Consider the following 21,491-nt stretch of genomic DNA (forward strand, 5'->3'; position numbering starts at 1 on the left):
AGTTTGGTTTCTACTTTCTCTTTTCAAAGCCCAGAGAAAAGGATATGAAAGAGAAATTGAATTGTGAGTGAGGGGGAAATGTCAGAATACATAATGTATATGATAGAAGCCTGAAGTATATCTGTTCTACTTAACTCACTGTATAATTAATAGTGGTAAACATTCATGTCAGTAACATGTGTAATGGGCTTGGGGTGTTCAGACAGGTTTTTTCCAGTTCCTGAGAGGTAGGGAACTTTTAGAAAATAATTTTTCAGAAATTGCTGTTCTGTGAGAATAAGGACTGTGTTTGATGCTCAGCAAACATTTATTCAAAATGACTTACCAACCAAATGAATAGATAAAATCCATACTATAAAGACTTGATACTAATGACAATATTCTTGACATATTCTACAGGCTCGACATCTTATTGAAGAGCAGAATGTTATCTCTGTCATTACTGAAACTCTCCTGGAAGTTTTGCCTGAGTATTTGGATAGGAACAATAAATTCAACTTCCAGGGTTATAGCCAAGACAAATTGGGAAGAGTATATGCAGTAATTTGTGATCTAAAGTAAGTTGTTCAAGTCAAAAGGTGAAGGTACCTATTAAACACAGTTGGATTTATTCTATCCTATAAATAAACATCTGATCTTTTTTGGTTATCTAGTGATGACGAGTACAAAGAACTCTGACTGTCAAGTCAGTAAATCTCTTAAGTGAAGTCTTCTTATAGAATTAAAATCAGGTCAATAAAGAAGGTACCGAGGAAGGGCCTCTCATAGGATCTAGGGTCTTTGGGGATCATTAAATGAATCTCCATTGTAGTCACCATGTCTTCCACTCACTTCCACTCATGCATTTTGCTTCTGCCCCTCTTGCATAGTCTCTTTGTGGTTAGTTTCAAAGGATCTTGTTGATGTGAATATTTTTAATTCCCTTTTTCCTAGATATGATCAAGTTATATATATTCATCCAAGGTTTCTTAAGACATTCTCTCTGAAGAGAATAGAGTTTCCTTTTAAACTGAAGTTGAAATCACATGATAGATCATATTTGGGATCATTGAACCTAAAAGGAAATAACTTTCTATTTTTTTTTTAAATAGATGGTGACTACTGTAAGGATTATGCTATATAAGGGATTCAATAAATCATAAACTTCAAAAAATTATTTTAAGAATATATTGACAAAATATGTTTCATTTACTTTGCTGTTTAAAAAAAAGAGCTCTGAGATATGTATGATTATTTATTCTTGTCCCTTGGGGAATAAAATCACTCTAATTTTTTCCATTTCCTCTAGTGACCATGTAAGGTATAAAGGGATACAAACAAGTTTCCAAACCAACCTAGAAATAGTTTAATTAGAAAAATACATTTGACAAAATTTCTGAAACTATTCATTGGATCCTTGGTAATACTGAGAAAAAAGCTTCCAGACCTTTTCCAATTCCTCAGTTTCTAAACATGATTATAACATGGAATTCATTCTTTAAAGTTCCTTAAATTATTATGTTATCATATCTTCAGTACAAGTTGAGATGGCAGTGAGTTCAGTAGTGAATTACCATTTAGCTAGTGTGATTTGCAAATTATGCCTAATTTATATCACACAAAACAAAAAATATACAAAAACTCCAAATAGCAGTACTTAATGCTTAGTGTTAAAGTATTCTATTTCTCATTCCTTTGGTCTGCTGTATAGGAAAAATCTCTTTACTGTAGTTCTCATTACTCTGAAGTATTCTTATAACAGAGTTATTTTTCTATCCATTATTTTACCATATTTTATTTTATTTTGTGGATCTCTGACTATAATTATTCTCTGCAGTAAATAATTTAGAGTTACTTCAACTCTTTGCGACCCCATAGACTATAGCCTGCCAGACTTCTCTGTCCATGAAATTCTCCAGGCAAGAATACTGGAGTGGGTTGCCATTTCCTCCTCCAGGCTGCATCTCCTTGTCTCCTGCATTAGCAGGTGGGATTCTTTTACCATTGTACCACCTGGGAGGCCTACCCCTATGGTAAAACTTTAGGGTCCTTGGTTGGGAAGGTAATTTTAAAGTTTTCCCACTCTTCTAATGCTCACAACTTCTTTTCTACATCCTTATATAAATAGACATATCTCTAATGACAAGGAGAAGGGAAAATTATTGTCTTTTGAGGACTTATTTAATTCACTCTCACAAGGTTATTTATTAGTAACTATTGTATGTTAAGGAGCTTTACTTATTTTACTTCATTTTATTCTTGCAATGTTCTCATAAGGCAGGTGATATAATCTTTATTTGTAGATTATAATTATTTGCGTAAGGTCATAAAGCTAGTAAGTGGCAGGATTTGACCCTAGCACTATTTATCTGTAATACTCATGTTCCTTTCACTACATCAAGTAGCCTCACAGACTACATAAACAGCAGTAAAGCCTTCTCTGAAACCTGGCCTAAAACACCAATCAGATATGCCCTTCATTTTACAAGTAATTATTGATCCCCATTTCTCAGTCTCTCATTGTAGAAATTTTGTAGTCATTCTTAGTATTTCCCCATAGCCTTATTCATTCACCACTTCTTGAAACCCTTTTAAATCAGAAATAGCCACAAATACTTTTAATGTCTTTTAGTTGTTTCTTTTCTTCTTTACTCTTTCTTTTCTTCCTGTCTCTTGCATCTTCTTTACTTCCTGGGTCTTCTACAGGAGTCAGGCATAAACTATGTGAAATCACTAGAAACATAAATTCTTCTCTCTAGATAAGTGCTTCTCAAATATTAATATGACTGCAGATCATTGTGGGAGCCTGTTAAAACACAGACTGAGTAGATCTGACTAGAACCCAAGATTCTGCATTTCTAAAGATTTACTTGATGCTGATACTTGTGGTGTGTGAACCAACCTTTTGAATAGCACTGTATATCACGATGGTGTGATCACTCACCTAGAGCCAGACATCCTGGAATGGGAAGACAAGTGGACCTTAGAAAGCATCACTACGAACAAAGCTAGTGGGGGGGGATGGGATTCCAGCTAAGCTATTTCAAATCCTGAAAGATGATGCTGTGAAAGTGCTGCCATCAATTTGCCAGCACATTTGGAAAACTCAGCAGTGGCTACAGGACTGGAAAAGGTCAGTTTTCATTCCAATCCCAAAGAGAGGCAATGCCAAAGAATGCTCAAACTACCCCACAATTGCACTCATCTCACATGCTAGTAAAGTAATGCTCAAAATTCTCCAAGCCAGGGTTCAGCAATACGTGAACCGTGAACTTCCTGATGTTCAAGCTGGTTTTAGAAAAGGCAGAAGAACCAGAGAGATGATCCGCTGGATCATGGAAAAAGCAAGAGAGTTCCAGAAAAACATCTATTTCTGCTTTATTGACTATGCCAAAGCCTTTGACCGTGTGGATTACAATAAACTGGGAAAATTCTGAAAGAGATGGGAATACAAGACCACCTGACCTGCCTGTTGAGAAATTTGTATGCAGGTCAGGAAGCAGCAGTTAGAACTGGACATGGAACAACAGACGGTTCCAAATAGGAAAAGGAGTACGTCAAGGCAGTATATTGTCACCCTGCTTATTTAACTTATATGCAGAGTACATCATGAGAAATGCTGGGCTGGAAGAAGCACAAGCTAGAATCAAGATTGCCAGGAGAAATATCAAGAACCTCAGATATGCAGATGACACCACCCTTATGGCAGAAAGTGAAGAGGAACTAAAAAGCCTCTTGATGAAAGTGAAAGAGGAGAGTTGAAAAAGTTGGCTTAAAGCTCAACATTCAGAAAACGAAGATTATGGCATCTGATCCCATCACTTCATGGGAAATAGACGGGGAAACAGTGGAAACAGTGTCAGACTTTATTTTTGGGGGCTCCAAAATCACTGCAGATGGTGACTGCAGCCATGAAATTAAAAGACACTTACTCCTTGGAAGAAAAGTTATGACCAACCTGGATAGCATATTGAAAAGCAGAGACATTACTTTGCCAACCAAGGTCCGTCTAGTCAAGGCTATGGTTTTTCCTGTGGTCATATATGGACGTGAGAGTTGGACTGTGAAGAAGGCTAAGTGCCAAAGAATTGATGCTTTTGAACTGTGGTGTTGGAGAAGACTCTTGAGAGTCCCTTGGACTGCAGGGAGATCCAACCAGTCCATTCTGAAGGAGATGAGCCCTGGGATTTCTTTGGAAGGACTGATGCTAAAGCTGAAACTCCAGTACTTTGGCCACCTCATGTGAAGAGTTGACTCATTGGAAAAGACTCTGATGGTGGGAGGGATTGGGGGCAGGAGGAGAAGGGGTCGACAGAGGATGAGATGTCTGGATGGCATCACTGACTTGATGGACGTGAGTCTGAGTGAACCCTGGGAGTTGGTGATGGACAGGGAGGCCTGGCCTGCTGCGATTCATGGGGTTGCAAAGAGTCGGACACGACTGAGCGACTGAACTGAACTGTGCTCTAGAAAACAGCCAATCTTTGATGCCATTTATTCATTGTGATAGAATTTAAACTTTAGTCTTTTTTACTTTTACTTTAAAGGAAAAGTTTAGAATGTAATTTACATACTTTAAAGTTATTTCTTTGATAAAGTCCAGATGATTGTATTTTAACTTTGAACATATTAATGAATATTTAAAGAAAGGGAAAAATTAAACTATAATCCTTATTATCTTTACAAGTAAAACTTAATTTTTCCTCCATCTTTTTGCGTTGTCTTTTATGTTCTGCATTACTTCCTTTGTGTCCTTTTTTGGGGAGCTTAACTTTGGATTACAGTGTCCAGGATACATACCTGTTTTTTCCCACTACACTGTGAACCTCAAGGGTTGGATATCTTATCTGTGTTTCTGTTCCTGATTGTTGTGTAATAGGAATTGATTTGGGTTGACTGAGTGCAAAATCATTTTATCAATTATTAATTATTCCTTCCCAAGAAGTTATTTCATGGTAAACCTTGTTTCCATTGGATGTGAAACCAGTCATTTTCTTTGCAGCCTAAAGAATTATTGTTCTTATAAATTGTAGACTACATTGGGTCTGTTTATCTTTTGAAACAAATCTATTCTGATATGTAAGCCAGGATTACATAGGTGTTTATATCCTTCTTCTGGATCAGGGCAAAGAATGCCTGGAGGTAGGAAGTCTTTTACAAATTTCCTGACCCACCAGCAGTAGTTTATCTATGGTACTGAAATCAGATAACAGATACTGAATGGCTCTGGTAACCAGTAACCAGTACCAGATATTCACACCAAGTTACAAATCTCTAGTCATACTGATCAGCGCAATAAAGGTATTGAATCCTCAGGCCAAACTACTATATGGGTTGCAATTTTTCTGTAATTCTTATGACTACATGCTTTAGGGGTAAAAGTGTGTCATTTTAATGAATAAAATTAGTTTTTAACTTACAGAATATACTGAAACAGTTTGCACAGACAACAGACATCCTGCACAGGTAGTTTTAACATGTATTTTGAGACTGAGGGGATTTCATCTGGTCCTTTGGGTAAAGGGTATGAATGCTTCTAGAAAATTTGTATTGTGATTGTCTATCTGTGACCAGCTAGTTTCCTTCTAGGCTCACTTAATCAGCCTAATTTTTGAGTGGAGAAGTCAGGCTTTAGCTTTGACATCTGCCTCTGGTAGAGCATTCACATTTTGCTGGCATAATTCTAGTGCTGCCTAGAATTGTAAGAAATTAGAATACATAATTTTGATGAATCAACATTGTGTATAGCCCTGAGAACCTTAAAATTATCTCAAAATAGGAAAGTGAAATGTTTCTTTGTCTCTTGAAATATTAGATATATCCTGATCAGCAAGCCCACAGTATGGACAGAAAGATTAAGAATGCAGTTCCTTGAAGGCTTTCGATCTTTTTTGAAGATTCTTACCTGTATGCAGGTATGATAGTTCTTCTGTACATCAGTAAGATAAATTTATTTTAAAAATTTAATCCCAATTTTTCATGTTTTGTTTTGAGCAAATTACGGTTTTGAGAAAGAATAATTGTAGCAAAGTAAAAGTAAAATTTAAACACTGCCTCACTGATCCTGTTTTCATAGACCTTAGTTAACTGCTGCTGTTACTATTAATGTTTATTAATGTATAGTATGTGATAACTGTTGTAAATATCTTCACGCATTATTTCTTTTGAGCCTCATACCAATCTTATGAGATAGTTACTATTATTATCCCCATTTTACATACAAGGGAATCATAGCTTAGAAATAATTTGACCAGGATCATACAGCTCGAGAGTGACAGAGTAAGAGTTTGAATCCATGCATTCTGACTTAGATAGCCATGTTTAAAAAAAAAATACTTAAGTATACATGAGTATGAACCTTGATGATTTTATATTTTGCCAATGGAGGAGCAAAGAAAGAGGGCCCATGTATGTATGTTAATTACTCTTTTCTTGTAGGGAATGGAAGAAATCAGAAGGCAAGTTGGGCAACACATAGAAGTAGATCCTGACTGGGAGGCTGCCATTGCTATACAGATGCAGTTGAAGAATATTTTATTAATGTTCCAAGAATGGTGTGCTTGTGATGTAAGTAAAGTTTGTTAGGAGGATCAGTGCCTTTTTAAGTGTTCTAATGGTTAATATTAATAGCACAGTTTTATGTTGCAACTTCCTTGATGTAAAGTTTTATTACTTCTGATATTTTCTTATATATTTGAATCATCTTATTAAATTTGTAGTTTTTTACACTTAGTTAGAAAATGTGCTCCATGGTATTCCATTTACTGTTGGGAAGAGTGGAATTTAAAAATTACAACACACACTAATCAATTAATAAATTAATTAAATTTATTTCCTTGGACATGAAAATAACATGAAAATTAGGATTAGACTTTTAAATAGTCCAACAGTGGAAGTGGGTGGCTGTTTATTCAATCAAGAGTCTTGTTGTGTGCATTAAACCACTAAAAATATTACTTTTAAAATATAGAACTAATGTTTTTCCTTAAGCAATAATTTTAGACCATAACCCTCTTTATTTATTTATTTATTTATTTTCCTCATGCTGGAAACTTTTTTTTTTAATGCTATCATACTGTGGTTGTTTTTTTTTTTTTTTTTTTTTTTTTACTTTACAATACTGTATTGGTTTTGCCATATATCAGCATGAATCTGCCACGGGTGTACACGTGTTCCCAATCCTGAACCCCCACTCCTACCTCCCTCCCCATACCATCTCTCTGGTAGACCATGACCCTCTTTAAACACATAATCCTAATCAGATTCCCTTTTGAGAAGATGACCTCATTTATTTCTGCTCTAAGAAAATTAACATTATCTCAAATTTTTTCATCTTCTCCAGTTTTTCTATACCACTCACTATAGTCTATTCACTGAGTTTCTGCGTATATCTTCACTATTGGTCTCTTTCTTTTTACCTCTTTCCTTCTTAAAGTGTTGTCTCTACCTAGGCTCTTGGTCTCAATCTATGTTACTTCTTCCTGGAGTTTCCTTCCTCTGGTATTTCCCACTCTTTCATTCATCTGCCTTAAACACCAGGACTGTCTTTAAAAACAATGAGAATAAAAGACCCCTTGTCACTGCTACTTCATAAACTGTTTTCGGTCTTCCTTTTTTCCTTTTCTGTTGCACCACCAGCAGTTGGTCACAGGTTCAGAGTGGCAGCTACACTCACAGACACAGTAGACTTCAATCTAACGCAGTAGCTGTATAGAACAGTAAGGACAGGAAATATTGTCCAGTTATCTGTCACAGCACATGTTTTTTGGCTCTCCTCACCTTTGTGGAGGGCATGGTTAATCGTTGGAGATGAGGTCAGTGTGTGGTGTTCATCTTGACACCTGCAGATGTCTACATTTACTATCATCTGAAGTCATCTACATATGCTGTTACCACTCTTTAGCTTCTAAAACTGCTTTAGAGCCGGGCTTCTGTCCTTAGGAATTAACAGGAACTGTGTCTTGAACAAATTTCAAAGGATCTATTTAGTAACCAAATTCAGGTCTTTTCCCTCTTCCTTAAATACCTGTAGCATTGTGTTCTTTTGAGAATCTTAATCATTTTGAAATTCTCTTTCCCTCTGATTTTCACAAGCCTTCCTATCCTGATATTTCTATTATTGATTACCCATTTCAATCAGTGATTGCCTTTTCCCCCTCAGTTCTTTCTGCCTAGTAAACGAGACATTCCCCAATATTTTCTTCTCTTTCTTACAGATCTTTTATTTCTCCCACCTCAGTTAAAACTTCATAAGATAACTTTCCCAAGCTATAGTATCACTGGTGTTTGTGTGTTGCACATGACTGCTTAGATCCTACATTTCTATTTCAAACTCAATATTAGTAAATTGATTTGTCATCATTTCATTCTATTTCCAGCTTGCATTTTCTCTTCTTGACTTTCTTGTTCTGTTCATGACACCATGATTAATGCATTCATCCATACAGGAAATCTGAGAGCTACTGTGTTCCGTGTGTTAGATGTTAACAGACCTTTGAGGGAAAAAAGTGTTTTGTGTTCAGGGGAGATTGAAAAATGTTAGGGTGAACAAAATCAAACAATTTTTTTAAACCACTGATCAGTGGGTTAATCAATCATTTCTAAGAGGAATAGTCCCAAAATTTAAGTATAGAATTCTTTTGTAAAAATAAAATCAATGTGAGAAATGCTCTTTAAAAGTGACCTTTGACTCATCTCCCTCCCATACTCACCCAGATTTGAGTCTTCCTCCTCCTAAATTTGTTTTATAATCCTAACTTATTTCCTGTAAGTTTATTCTTTTTTGCCATGACTGGCCCCACCCTTGTTGAGTCCCTTATCACCTTATACTTAACTTAGTAATGAAACTTTCTGTTGGTTTCCTTGTCTCCTAACATTGCCCCCTCCAATCCATCATCTTCAGTGACACCCACTAATTCTTCTTGAAACAATACGTTGACTACATTATTACACAGATACTCTTCAAGTCTATTCAAATTCACATGGCTGTGCCAAGGCATATTTCCAGTTTACTGGCTCATTAATTCTATCCATAAGCCTTCTGATTTATCCAGATTTTATTCTTTTCCATTCCCTGAACAGGAGTTGTACTTCCCCTTATTTCTGTTTGTTTTTTTTGTATCTCTGTTTACATTGCTACCATCTCTCCATCTTCCCCCCATGCTTAAGCTGCGTATTCTTTCAGACCCCACTCAAAAGCTATGTTTACAAATGAGTATTCCCAATTGTTTGTGATTTTTTTCTTTTTTGCCCTATTAGAGTTATTAGTTTATACCACTTACATGGCTTACAATTTTTTCCTTTGATTGTGTATGTGTGTCTGTCTGACTGTCTTAATGTTTCCTCCAGGTTTGCACATCCTGTTGAGGCAGCTCTAATAACACATAGAACAATTTTGTGCTTATATTTATCCAATAGTAAATATTTATTGAATGATATATTAATAATAAAGTAGGTAGCTTATCAGTTTATTTGCATTCTTATTTTCCTTTTAGGAAGAACTCTTACTAGTGGCTTATAAAGAATGTCACAAAGCTGTGATGAGGTGCAGTACAGGTTTCAAATCTAGTAGCAAAACAGTAATACAATTGTGTGGTCATACTTTGGAAACTAAGTCCTACAGAGTATCTGAAGATCTTGTAAGCATACATCTGCCACTGTCTAGGACTCTTGCTGGTGAGTGTTTATTTGGTTCTTGCGTGTTTCTGTTAGCTTTGTTTTCTGTAGATAGTCATATTAGAATCAGTACTGCTTTTGTGAGCACATACGTAGATCAGATACTACAGATAAGAACTGTCATTGTCCTTCAAAGAGCTGTGACCAGACATGTCAGGGTGTTTGTTTACCTGGATCTTTTGTTATCTGGGTCAACTCATGGATCCTCATAGTATACACTTTAGGACCAACTTGGTAACTTATTGCCTATCCAAGTGTATAGGAAAATCCTGTTGCAGTCTTTTCACCCTCTTCTCTGTCTGATTGCACCAGTGTGTTGACTCTGTCACTGTTCCTTTCATCACTGAAAGAAAGAAATCATAGATTTTCTTCAATCATCCTTTGATTTGCTTTTCCATGTAAATTGGCCCTGTCAGTTTTTCTTTTAACAACTTTGTAGAAGTGTTTGTATTTATATTTCTGTGGTAAAGTATACATAAAATTTACCATTTTAATCATGCTTAAGTATATAGTTCAGTGGTGTTAAGTATATTCACATTGTTGTACAACCATCCATATCCAAAATTTTTTCATCTTCCCAATCTGAAATTTTGTACCCATTCAACGTAGCTTCTCATTGCTTGTTCACTTCAGAGATTTTCTGTCTCTATGACTTGACTATAGTTATCTCATATAAGTGAAATCATACTTGTATCCTTTTATAACTGGCCTATTTCACTTAGCATAATGTTCTCAAAGTTCATCCATGTTGTGATGTGTGTAAGATTTCCTTCACCTTTAAGGCTGGATAATATTCCATAGTGGGCTTCCCTGGTAGCTCAACTGGTAAAGAATCCACTTGCAATGCAGGAGACCCCAGTTCCTGGGTCAGGAAGCTCCCCTGGAGAAGGGATAAGCTACCCACTCCAGTATTCTTGGGCTTCCCTGTGGCTCAACTAGTAAAGAATGCGCCTGCAATGCAGGAGACCTGGGTTCAATCCCTGGGTCTGGAAGATCCCCTGGAGGAGGACATGGCAACCCAGTCCAGTATTCTTGCCTGGAGAATCCCCATGGACAGAGGAGCCTGGCGGGCTACAGTCCATGGCATCGCAAAGAGTCGAACATGACTGAGCGACTAAGCACAGCACAATATTCTATAGTATGCATACCACATTCTGTTTATCTATTCATCCTCCAGTAGATGCTTAGGTTGCTTACAACTTTTGACTGTTGTTGAATAATGTTGCCATGAACACAAGTATCCAAATATCCATTTGAATCTTTGTTTTCAGTTCTGGAGTTATACACCCATAGAGTGGTATTGCCGGATCATAACATAATTCTAGTTTTTAATTTTTTGAGGAGCCACCATACTGTTTTCGATGGCAGCCACACCATTTTACATTCCCAACAACAGTGCACAAGGATTCCAGTTTCTTTACATCCTCATCAACATTTGTTATTTTTTCTTTTAAATAACCATCCTAATGAGTGTGAACTGGTATCTCCTGTGGTTTTGATTTGCATTTTCTTAATGATGAGTGACATTGAGCATTGTTTCCTGTGCTTACTGGCCATATATATTTCTTCTTTGGAGAAATGTCTGATCAAGTCCATTGTCTATTTTTTAATCAGATTTTATTGTTGAGTTATTGGAATTCTTTGTATATTCTGGATATTAACTACTTATGAGGTATATGATTTCCTGATATTTTCTTCCATTCTGTGGGTTGCCTTTCACTCTGTTGTTCGTGTCCTTTGATGCACAAAAGTGTTTAATTTGGTATAGTCTAATTTATTTTTCCTTTGATTAGTTATGTTTTTGATGTCATATCCAAGAAATTATTATCAAATCCAATGTTGCAAAGTCTTTTTCTTATGTTATTTTCTAAGAGTTTTATAGATTTTAGCATCTGTGTTCAGATTGCTGGTATCATTTTTAGGTAATTTTTGTATGTGGTATAATTGACATGTGATTTTATGTCACTTCTATTTTTACAAAAAGAAATACCTAGATTAGTTATTATTTCTTTTTGTTTTATTGAGGTATAGTTGATTTACAATGCTGTGTTTAATTTTTGTTGGATAATAAAATGACTAAGTTATATATAATATATATATACACACACACACACACATATTCTTTTTTCATAATGGTTTATGACAGGATATTTAATACAGTTCCCTGTGCTATACAGTTTTTATTTCTTTTGGTACTTGGTTTGTGAGGAAAATCATTTCTTAGGAAGAAGCATAGTATTTATATATATAAAAATAATACAGTGTAGGATCTTAAATATGTTAGTAATACTGTGTTTCAAAATTAGAAATCAAAACTTTGCATTCTGAGGTGTCATATCTAAGCTCAGTTAATGTGTATTTAAATTTCACAAATTTTCAAACTTGGTGAATTAACTGGGAAACAAATCAACTGGGTTTATTGCTTTCTCATCTTTCATTTTTTAACTTTTAGGTCTTCATGTGCGTTTGAGCAGGCTGGGTGCTGTTTCAAGACTGCATGAATTTGTGCCTTTTGTAAGTGACTGTTAAATTCTGACTTGCTTATATTCTATTTTTAAATACCTCTTGGTTGAGTGGGAAGAAGAAGATATTTTGAAACCTACCTGAATAATTCCCAGTTAATAATTTTATGTCTGTGTCATAGAACATTGAAACCTGAATCATGGTGACTTGGAGTCCTCTAGTTCAAGCCCTTCCATTTTACAGATGAGAAAATGGAGCGATGTATAGTGCCATTGCATCCAAACCTCTGCGAAATATTGAAATTGATCTCGCTCTGTTTCAGGAGGATTTTCAAGTAGAGGTACTGGTTGAATATCCTTTGCGTTGTCTGGTATTGGTCGCCCAAGTTGTTGCTGAGATGTGGCGAAGAAATGGGCTCTCTCTCATTAGCCAGGTATGGCAAGGTATATTATTCATATTGTGTGTTCATTTTCTGCTTGCTTTTTCCTTTATTAATATATATTTTACTTTGTATCCCTGGATTCTGCTCAGTACTTTTGCTTTCTAGCTCTTATGTAAACTCAAGGAAGTTCTAGTGACCATATGGACATTTTCCTTAATCCTGTTAAGCAGATAGGTCAGGTGAAAGCCGGTAACACCACCAGAATCTTTCCTACTAATATATATCTTTCCTGAAGATTACCTTACTTGGGAACTGTAAACTTCCTACCACCAGTCTTAATTGAACAGCATCTTACAATTTTTCCCTCTGTTTGAGAGCAAATAAGGAGCAGTGCTTTTCCTGAAAGATGGGGAAACGAATTGTAAAGATACTGCTTGGGAGAAAAATGGCATTGATTGATTGTAGGAATTTGGTCTACTTTTATTGAAGTGGGTGTTTTAAACTTGGTATGCTTTTCTCTGCTCAGTCATGTCCAACTCTGTGACACCATGGGCTATAGCCCGCCAGACTCTCCATGGCGTTTCCCAGGCAAGAATGCTGGAGTGGGTTGTCATTTCCTCCTCCAGGGGATCTTCCCGACCCAGGGATCGAACCTGGGTCTCCTGCATTGCAAGCAGATTCTTTACTGCTAAGCTACCGAGGAAATTTTCGCAGTTGAACTTGGTGGGGGAGTCAATTATTTTGTTACACATGTTGAGAATAATAACTAGTATAGAGCATTTTAAACTCTGAAGTATTTTCATGCCATATTTTCTCACATCATCCTCCCAAATCCCTTAAAATGATTCATAAATTTACAGCTTCTTTTTCTTCTGCTACAAAGTAGTTCTTGGGGATTCTAGTTTAGTAAAAATTTAAAGAATAGTTTTTGCTGAGAATTTTGTTTGAAATAAAATGATTCTTTTAGCTTCTGTTCTACCTTTTATTTTATAGGTGTTTTATTACCAAGATGTTAAATGCAGAGAAGAAATGTATGATAAAGATATCATTATGCTTCAGGTACCTATTTAAATTTGTTCTGATATGTGTCATAACCTTCCTTCCTATATTCCTTGTAGTAGGAGAAGATATTATAACATAATAACCTTTTTATAACTTATTATTGTATTATACTTTTATTTACTTAAGTTTTTCTCACTGTTGAGATGAATATAGAATCATAGAAGCAGAAGGGACTGCTACATTATCTTCTGCAGATTTACCTTATTCTCATAGCCCTGCTACTAGAGACAAAATGTTTCTCCATTTAATACATAGAACTATGGGACTTGATTTCTTTCACAGATTGGTGCATCTCTAATGGATCCCAACAAGTTCTTATTACTGGTACTTCACAGGTATGAACTTGCTGATGCTTTTAACAAGACCATTTCCATAAAAGACCAGGTAAGTGATAGAAACTGATATGTAAATTAATCCAAAGAAAATTTTATTGTTAACTATCTTAATCATATATAAGATTATTTATTTATATATGTATATCTCCAAATACCACACACATACACAAAACATACATCTACTTCTGCATGTACACACATATACTCTTTTTACTCTATAAAAATTAGAATGTACATGGATGCAGAATCCCGACCTACTAGTCAGTATATATAAGGGACTTAAACATCTGTGGATTTTGGTATCTGCAAGGGTCCTGGAGTAATCCCCTGACGATACTGAGTGATGACTGTATATAGATTAACAAAAAGGAGAAGAAAATCACATGAAACTCTGCCCCTTAGAAATGATCACTTTTAAAGTTTTGGTGTCGTTTGTTTTTAAAGGAAAAATTGAATCTTTCATATGTGCTGTTTTGCAGTTTGCTTCCTGTGCTTAGTGAAATATTGTGATAGGTTTTTTTTCTTGGCATTAAAGAAGTATATAACTGCATCATCTTTTTTAACATAATTTTTAATGGCTGTGTAATATTGCACTTTATGATTGCATTATACTTTAGTCTCCTATTGCTGAAGGGGTTTTTTGATTTTTTTTGCTCTTATAAACATCTCTGCACCTCAAGGTTTAAATACATGCCTACTTATTTTGTTAAAATAAATTCTTAGGAGTAGATTTGCTGGAGAATGCAGCATACCCTTTCTTATGTTTCTTGAATAGATATTGTCAAACTGACTCTCTCTAGCAGTATATACATCTGTAATGGCACTGGTATTTTGTTGATCTAATATATGAAAGATGGTTTTTAATTTTCATTTGCAGTTTTTTAGTTATCAGTGAGGTTGACTTTGTTTTCATGATTATTGACTTTATTTTTTTCCCTTTTTTGGTAGTGAATTATCTGTTCCTGTCCTTCACCTTTTTCCTGTTTCTATAAAAGTTCCTTATTTAGTAAAGATATTCTTTATTTGTATTTATTGCCTTTTTTCAGTTTATAGTTTGTCTTTGGAGTTTTATCACCTCTTCATTGTTTTAATATTTCCTACCAGTTTATAAAGTAGGCTTTGTAATTTATGAATTGCATTATTTTATTCTTCAAATTAGAAGTCACTTACAAAGGCCCAAAGAATAGGATACAAAATACAAAGCTAATTTTTAGTCATGTTTTTATACTCAGTGAAAATGAGTTTCTAATTTACTATAGTATTTAAGTAACAGGTGTTTTAGGGAGGGGTACACTCACTGTAGCTGTTGGTTACATATTTGTAGCCACTGTCTCACCAACCCTGATAAGAAGGAAGCCATAGTACAGGGAAAGTTAAAGGTTAGAATTCTTTTTCTGACTGAAGGCTTAATGGGTAATAAGGATAATAAAAACAATAATAATATTTAGCAATTGTTATTGAGTTCTTCGGAGAAGGCAATGGCAACCCACTTTAGTACTCTTGCCTGGAAAATCCCATGGATGGAGGAGCCTGGTAGGCTGTAGTCCATGGGATGGCTAAGAGTCGGACTCGACTGAGCGACTTCACTTTCACTTTTCACTTTCATGCATTGGAGAAGGAAATGGCAACCCACTCCAGTGTTCTTGCCTGGAGAATCCCAGGGACAGCAGAGCCTGGTGGGCTGCCGTCTGTGGGGTCCCACAGATTTCGACACAACTGAAGCAACTTAGCAGCAGCAGCAGCAGCATTGAGTTCTTATTAGATGCCGAGTATTGTGACCTTATAGAATTTGAAGTCAACAAAAGGGAATTATTCATCTCATAATTCTCTGTTGAAAATACTGAAAGAAGATACTGGATTGGCTGGACTGTCAGTCTGATCCTGAAAAAAATGTGTGTTTTATGGCGGCTTTTGGTTCTTATGTAACTAATTTTTTCTTTTATAATTCTACAGGATTTGGTTAAGCAGTATAATACCTTAATAGAAGAAATGCTTCAAGTCCTCATCTACATTGTGGGTAAGAGTAAAAGATGTTTTGAAACAGAGCATGAGTTACTTTATAGAGAGAACATAAGTAAGAACTCTAACTTACTTTGTTCTTCTCCAAATATAGCAGAGAATATTAGAGATTGATGTGACTAATGTGATTGATATGTTTAGAAATTCACCTTTAGAAAAGCACAGCTATTACATCTTCATTTTTCAATACCTGATTTGTTAATTGTTTGGACTTGTTTGTAGAGATCTGGAAAATAATTATCCTAGTTAGAAACATAGATGTAAAATAAGTATATGCTAGGTGCTAAAAATTTTATATATATATGTAAAATTTCAATGTAACATGCATCTAAGTAAGATGTATTTTCATCCAGTTCTATTAAATTACTTTGTGCCCATATTGGCCTTACTTCTGCTTTTATATATTATATATTATAGTCTCTTGATTTTACCAGCTGTGTAAAAGTTCTTAACTTCTTATTCTGGCTCTTTGTTTCTTACTTTACTGTAGGAGACACTGCTTTGTATTAATAGTTCCTGGTAAGGATTCTAGCCATTAGCCATATCTGAAAATATGGGTATATTTTACTTGCTGTTTTAGCCAAATCTGAAAACATGGGTATATTTTACTTGCTGTTTGTCAGGAGCTAGTTGCTGGACTAGCTGCTTGTCTCAGCAGAAAGTGTGGTAAACCTTCAGTGCCACGTGAGATGTAAATCTTCCAGGCACCAACTCTTCTGAAATAATTCCAGAGTATTCTGTAGGAAACTTCTGGAAAAAATGGACAAGTTAAAAATGTGCGAAATATTTTTAAGTTGATGATATACTTTATTAGATTACAAAAACTTGAGGGGAATTTTTGTGTTTGTTCTTGGAATACTATGAAGAATTTCTGCTACTGCATATTAATACCATATATTAGAATTGTCAATAGGTTTTGGTATTTTATATTTTCACTATTTTACTATTGCTATTATATTGCTGTTATTTTGTTTTCCTAAATTCATCGGATATTTCCTTCTATGTCATTTTATTTTTAGTTAATACTTGCTACATTTCTAAGTTTATTACTTTTAAGAGCCATCATTTTTTAAAAAATATATGTATGTGTAAAATCTCTGATAATATTACAGAGAAAACATCAATAAGTGTAAAAGATTTGGATTAGGAATCATAAGATCTAGTCTTGACCTTGCTATAAACTAATAAGAGCTAGTCTTGACCTTGCTGTAAACTATCAAGAGCATGCCATTTACATTTTCAGGGGCTCAAATTCTTGATTTGTAAAGTGTAAAAGTAATCTATGTGATCTCTAAGATTCTTTCTAGCATGAAACTTACAGAGGGTACTGTTATGGTGAAAAAATGAAAATTACAATGTATTTAAATAGTAATGAATCTGTTGCGAGTGAATTAAATTAACAAAATGTCACTGCTTTGCTGATTTGTAGAATTCAGATCTCTTAGACAAAAAATAAAAAAAAAATCCCTGTCCTTGTACTCTAATTACCCTCTTATAGATATCACAAGACTTTGTACACATGTAGTATTGAAATTTTCAATAAGTACTATTAAATACTGAGACATAAGATCAAATATATCAAGCCTTCTTGAGGCATTGGGAATTAGATGCTGTTGACACCAGTTAACATTCCCATAGTTAAAATTAGCTATTTTCTCTCTCCATCTGGTAGTTTATTGAGATAAAAAATTGAAATCTGATCATGTAGGCATGCTGGCAATAGCATCCATTCCTGACACACATTACTGTTTTGTCATTTAGCCTATAGAGACATTTTTAAGTATTTTGTCTTTTAGTTTTCACTTTGTTCTTTCATAAATAACAAGTAGAGACAAACTTGAGGAAGACCTTGAAAGAAAAGCTGTTGTTTCAGGATCCTTTGTTGCTGTTGTTCAGTTGCTTAGTTGTGTCTGACTCTTTGTGACCCCATGGACTGCAGCAAGCCAGACTTCGCTGTCCGTCACCATCTCTTGGAGCTTGCTCAAACTCATGTCCAGTGAGTCGGTGATGCCATCCAACCATCTTGTCCTCTGTCATCCCTTTCTCCTCCTGCCTTCAATACTTCCCAGCATTAGAGTCTTTTCCAATGAGTGAGTTCTTTGCATCAGGTGGCCAAAGTATTGGAGCTTCAGCTTCAGCCTCAGGCCTTCCAATGAATATTCAAGGTTGATTTCCTTTAGGATTGACTGGTTGGATCTCCTTGCTGTCCTAGGGACTCTCAAGAGTCTTCTCCAACACCACAGTTAGAAAGTATCAATTCTTCAGTGCTCAGCCTTCTTTATGGTCCATCTCTCACATCCATAGCTTTGACTATACAGATCTTTGTTGGCAAATTGATATCTTTGCTTTTTAATATGCTGTCTGGGTTTGTTAAAGCTTTTCTTCCAAGGAGTAAGCATCTTTTAATTTCATGTTGTCCCATGATGGCCACTACCCTCTTTTTTGTTTTTTGATTAATAATATATGCTTATTTAATTGAGGGGCTTTGTTTATAGTATTTGAGTGTGTGTATTTAAGTTAAGATAAGCCCTGTGTTACTTAGATCTCTGTATTTTTCTTCCTCTTTCAGCATATAGAATATTGTTCAGGTTTAGAAACATGTTCAAATAACTTTTGGTCACTCTCTCATAGATTTGATTTAATGCAGTGTTCTTGATTTACATGGAAAGCAATTAACTCTTACCTTTTCTTTGCATTTTTGTATTAGGAGAGCGTTACGTACCTGGAGTGGGAAATGTGACCAAAGAAGAGGTCACAATGAGAGAAATTATTCACTTGCTTTGTATTGAACCCATGCCACACAGTGCCATTGCCAAAAATTTACCTGAGAATGTAAGTCCAGTTTTGTTTTTTTTTTACTTCACTCACATCAAGATGGGATAGTTTTTCTTTTTCTCTAATTGGAAGCTTTTGAAGTTTTAGGAAAATCTATTTTGATTTTCAGATATAAAACGCTCACCATTAATTTTTTAGTGGTATAAACCTTAATTCTGGGCTTTGGGGCTTTAGGAAACATTTTAGAGATATTCTGGCTATTTAGAAAACACCTTAGAGCAATAAACTCTTTAATTTTTTTACTTTAACGTAAATTTTCTCCAGAGGAAAAGAGAACTTTGTGAAATACTGAAACTATTTGGGTGGTGTGTTAGTCTGGGTCTTCTGAGAAGCAGATGTCAAGACAAAACATTTAAGGTTTTATTAGGAACAGTGACTGTGAGAGGATTGATGAGGGAGCTGGGAAAGGCTGGGGGAGCCATCAAACTGTAGTGCAAGTCTGATCCCAGATGAAGAAAGAAGGAAAGAAGGTAGGAATGTCCTGGACTGCTGGGTAGTCTAATCAAGGTTTGGTGCCTTCCCATGCCTCCCTAAGTAAGCCTGCATTAGTGTCTCTGTTCCTCTAACTAGAGGTCTGCAGGGTGCATTCTCATAGCCGTCCCAGGTGATATTTACATTCAGTATTGTTGACATTTAAGCAGTAATCCTAAAGATTATAAGTCATATTTTTTAACACATATTTTTAAATTATGCATTAGAACAATGATTCTTATAAGAGGTTAAACTTACCTTTACTATCAAGGCTTTCCAGAGAAGTAGAATAGAAATAAGCCTTGACTCTTGGTCATTTTTCTTCTTAAATATCCATAGTTCTTTTCTAGTTTCACTGTTAACTGATTCTCAGACTTTAACCATATCACCTTCATAATTTCTGCACATCTGTCTACCAATTTTAGAAATTACTAATACATTATAAAATTAACTTACATTTTTCCTTAGCATCTTTCTAAGCAACAATACAATGAAATAGTAGGTTTGACATTCTAGATTAATTTTTTCTTAATACATGTTAAGATAAATGAATAACTGTTCAAAACTTTAAGGATATATAACTGTGCCACCTAAAAACAATTTCACATACCATCAGTTCAGTCACTCAGTCGTGTCCAACTCTTTGGGACCCCATGGACTGCAGCATGCCAGTGAAGTCGCTCAGTCGTGTCTGACTCTTTGCGACCCCGTGGACTATAGCCTACCAGGCTCCTCTGTCCATGGAATTTTCCAGGCAATAGTACTGGAGTGGATTGCCATTTCCTTCTCCAGCGGATCTTCCCGACCCAGGGATCAAACCCAGGTCTCCTGCATTGGAGGCAGACGCTTTACCGTCTGAGCCACCAGAGAAGTCCTAATGCATGTTAAGATAAATGAATAACTGTTCAAAACTTTAAGGATATATAACTGTGCCACCTAAAAACAATTTCACATACCATCAGTTCAGTCACTCAGTCGTGTCCAACTCTTTGGGACCCCATGGACTGCAGCATGCCGGGCCTCCCTGTCCATTACCAACTCCTGGAGTTTACCCAAACTCATGTCCATTGAGTCAGTGATGCCATCCAACCATCTCATCCTCTGTCGTCCCCTTCTCCTCCCGCCTTCATTCTTTCCCAGCCTCAGGGTCTTTTCAGATGAGTCTGCTCTTTGCATCAGGTGGCCTAAGTATTGGAGTTTCAGCTTCAACGTTAGTCCTTCCAATGAATATCCAGGACTGATTTCCTTTAGGATGGACTGGTTGGATCTCCTTGCAGTCCAAGAGACTCTCGAGAGTCTTCTCCAATACCACAGTTCAAAAGCATCAATTCTTCAGTGCTCAGCTTTCTTTATAGTCCAATTCTCACATCCATACATGACTGCTGGAAAAACCATAGCTTTTACTAGATGGACCCTTGTTGACAAAGTAATGTCTCTGCTTTTGAATATGCTATCTAGGTTGGTCATAACTTTTCTTCCCAGGAACAAGCGTCTTTTAATTTCATGGCTGCAGTCACCATCTGCAGTGATTTAGGATCCAAAAAAAAAATACATATCATATTTAAATAAATACATACAAAAATAAATAAATAAATACCAAAAAAATACATACCATATTTTGCAAAAAAATAGCAAGCTTTAATGTATACCCTTACTTTTCACTGCTTTCAAGTACTTTTTAAAAGGAGGCTAAATTTCTTAATTTTTGCAGGACTGTAGGAACCTATGAGCTTGCTTTAGTATATTGACTAAGTCCTTATCCTGATTTTAAATGACTTCATTTAAAAAAAAAAAGAAGATTCCTTGTTGGGACTTCCTGGTAGTCCAATGGTTAGGACTCTGCCTTTCCACTGGAGGGGACGTGGGTTCACTTCCTGGTTGAGGAACTAAGATCCCACGTGGGATGTAGCTTGACCAAAAAGAAAAAGAAAAATTTTTTGTTAAAGGAAAAATTCAAGCCAATTTGAAAAAAAAAAAATCATAATTGCAGAAGCCAGAATATATTTGGACATCTATATATGTGTTTTTCCATAGATCCTATTTATTTTGTTACCTTGGTTTTAAGGATTAGTTCAACATGGACGTTTGCTTAAATGATGTGGGTGAATAACATACTAGATTAAAAAAATAACAGTTTCTTTGAATTATTTGTTGTATGTATATACATATATAAGGGCAAATTTAGGGAGGGGGATTCAGGATTGGGAGCTTGTATACACCCGTGGTGGATTCATGTCAATTATGGCAAAACCAATACAGTATTGTAAAGT

At 35.5% G+C, this 21,491-nt stretch overlaps 1 protein-coding gene across 2 annotated transcripts in view; it reads left to right on the plus strand.

Moving 5' to 3' along the window:
• The window catches only part of UBR1 (ubiquitin protein ligase E3 component n-recognin 1), a 153,215-nt gene that overhangs the window by 56,695 nt on the left and 75,029 nt on the right, over positions 1-21,491 (plus strand). For both annotated transcript variants that reach the window (XM_040226813.1, XM_040226814.1), the window contains 10 exons: positions 400-557; positions 5,795-5,894; positions 6,418-6,546; positions 9,474-9,654; positions 12,107-12,168; positions 12,440-12,550; positions 13,493-13,558; positions 13,844-13,945; positions 15,850-15,913; positions 18,623-18,747. In XM_040226813.1, the coding sequence (XP_040082747.1) occupies positions 400-557; positions 5,795-5,894; positions 6,418-6,546; positions 9,474-9,654; positions 12,107-12,168; positions 12,440-12,550; positions 13,493-13,558; positions 13,844-13,945; positions 15,850-15,913; positions 18,623-18,747 (1,098 nt within the window). The remainder of the gene's footprint in view (positions 1-399; positions 558-5,794; positions 5,895-6,417; positions 6,547-9,473; positions 9,655-12,106; positions 12,169-12,439; positions 12,551-13,492; positions 13,559-13,843; positions 13,946-15,849; positions 15,914-18,622; positions 18,748-21,491) is intronic.

The sequence above is a fragment of the Oryx dammah genome, unplaced genomic scaffold (assembly GCF_014754425.2).
Source record: "Oryx dammah isolate SB20612 unplaced genomic scaffold, SCBI_Odam_1.1 HiC_scaffold_26, whole genome shotgun sequence".
NCBI lineage: Eukaryota > Metazoa > Chordata > Mammalia > Artiodactyla > Bovidae > Oryx > Oryx dammah.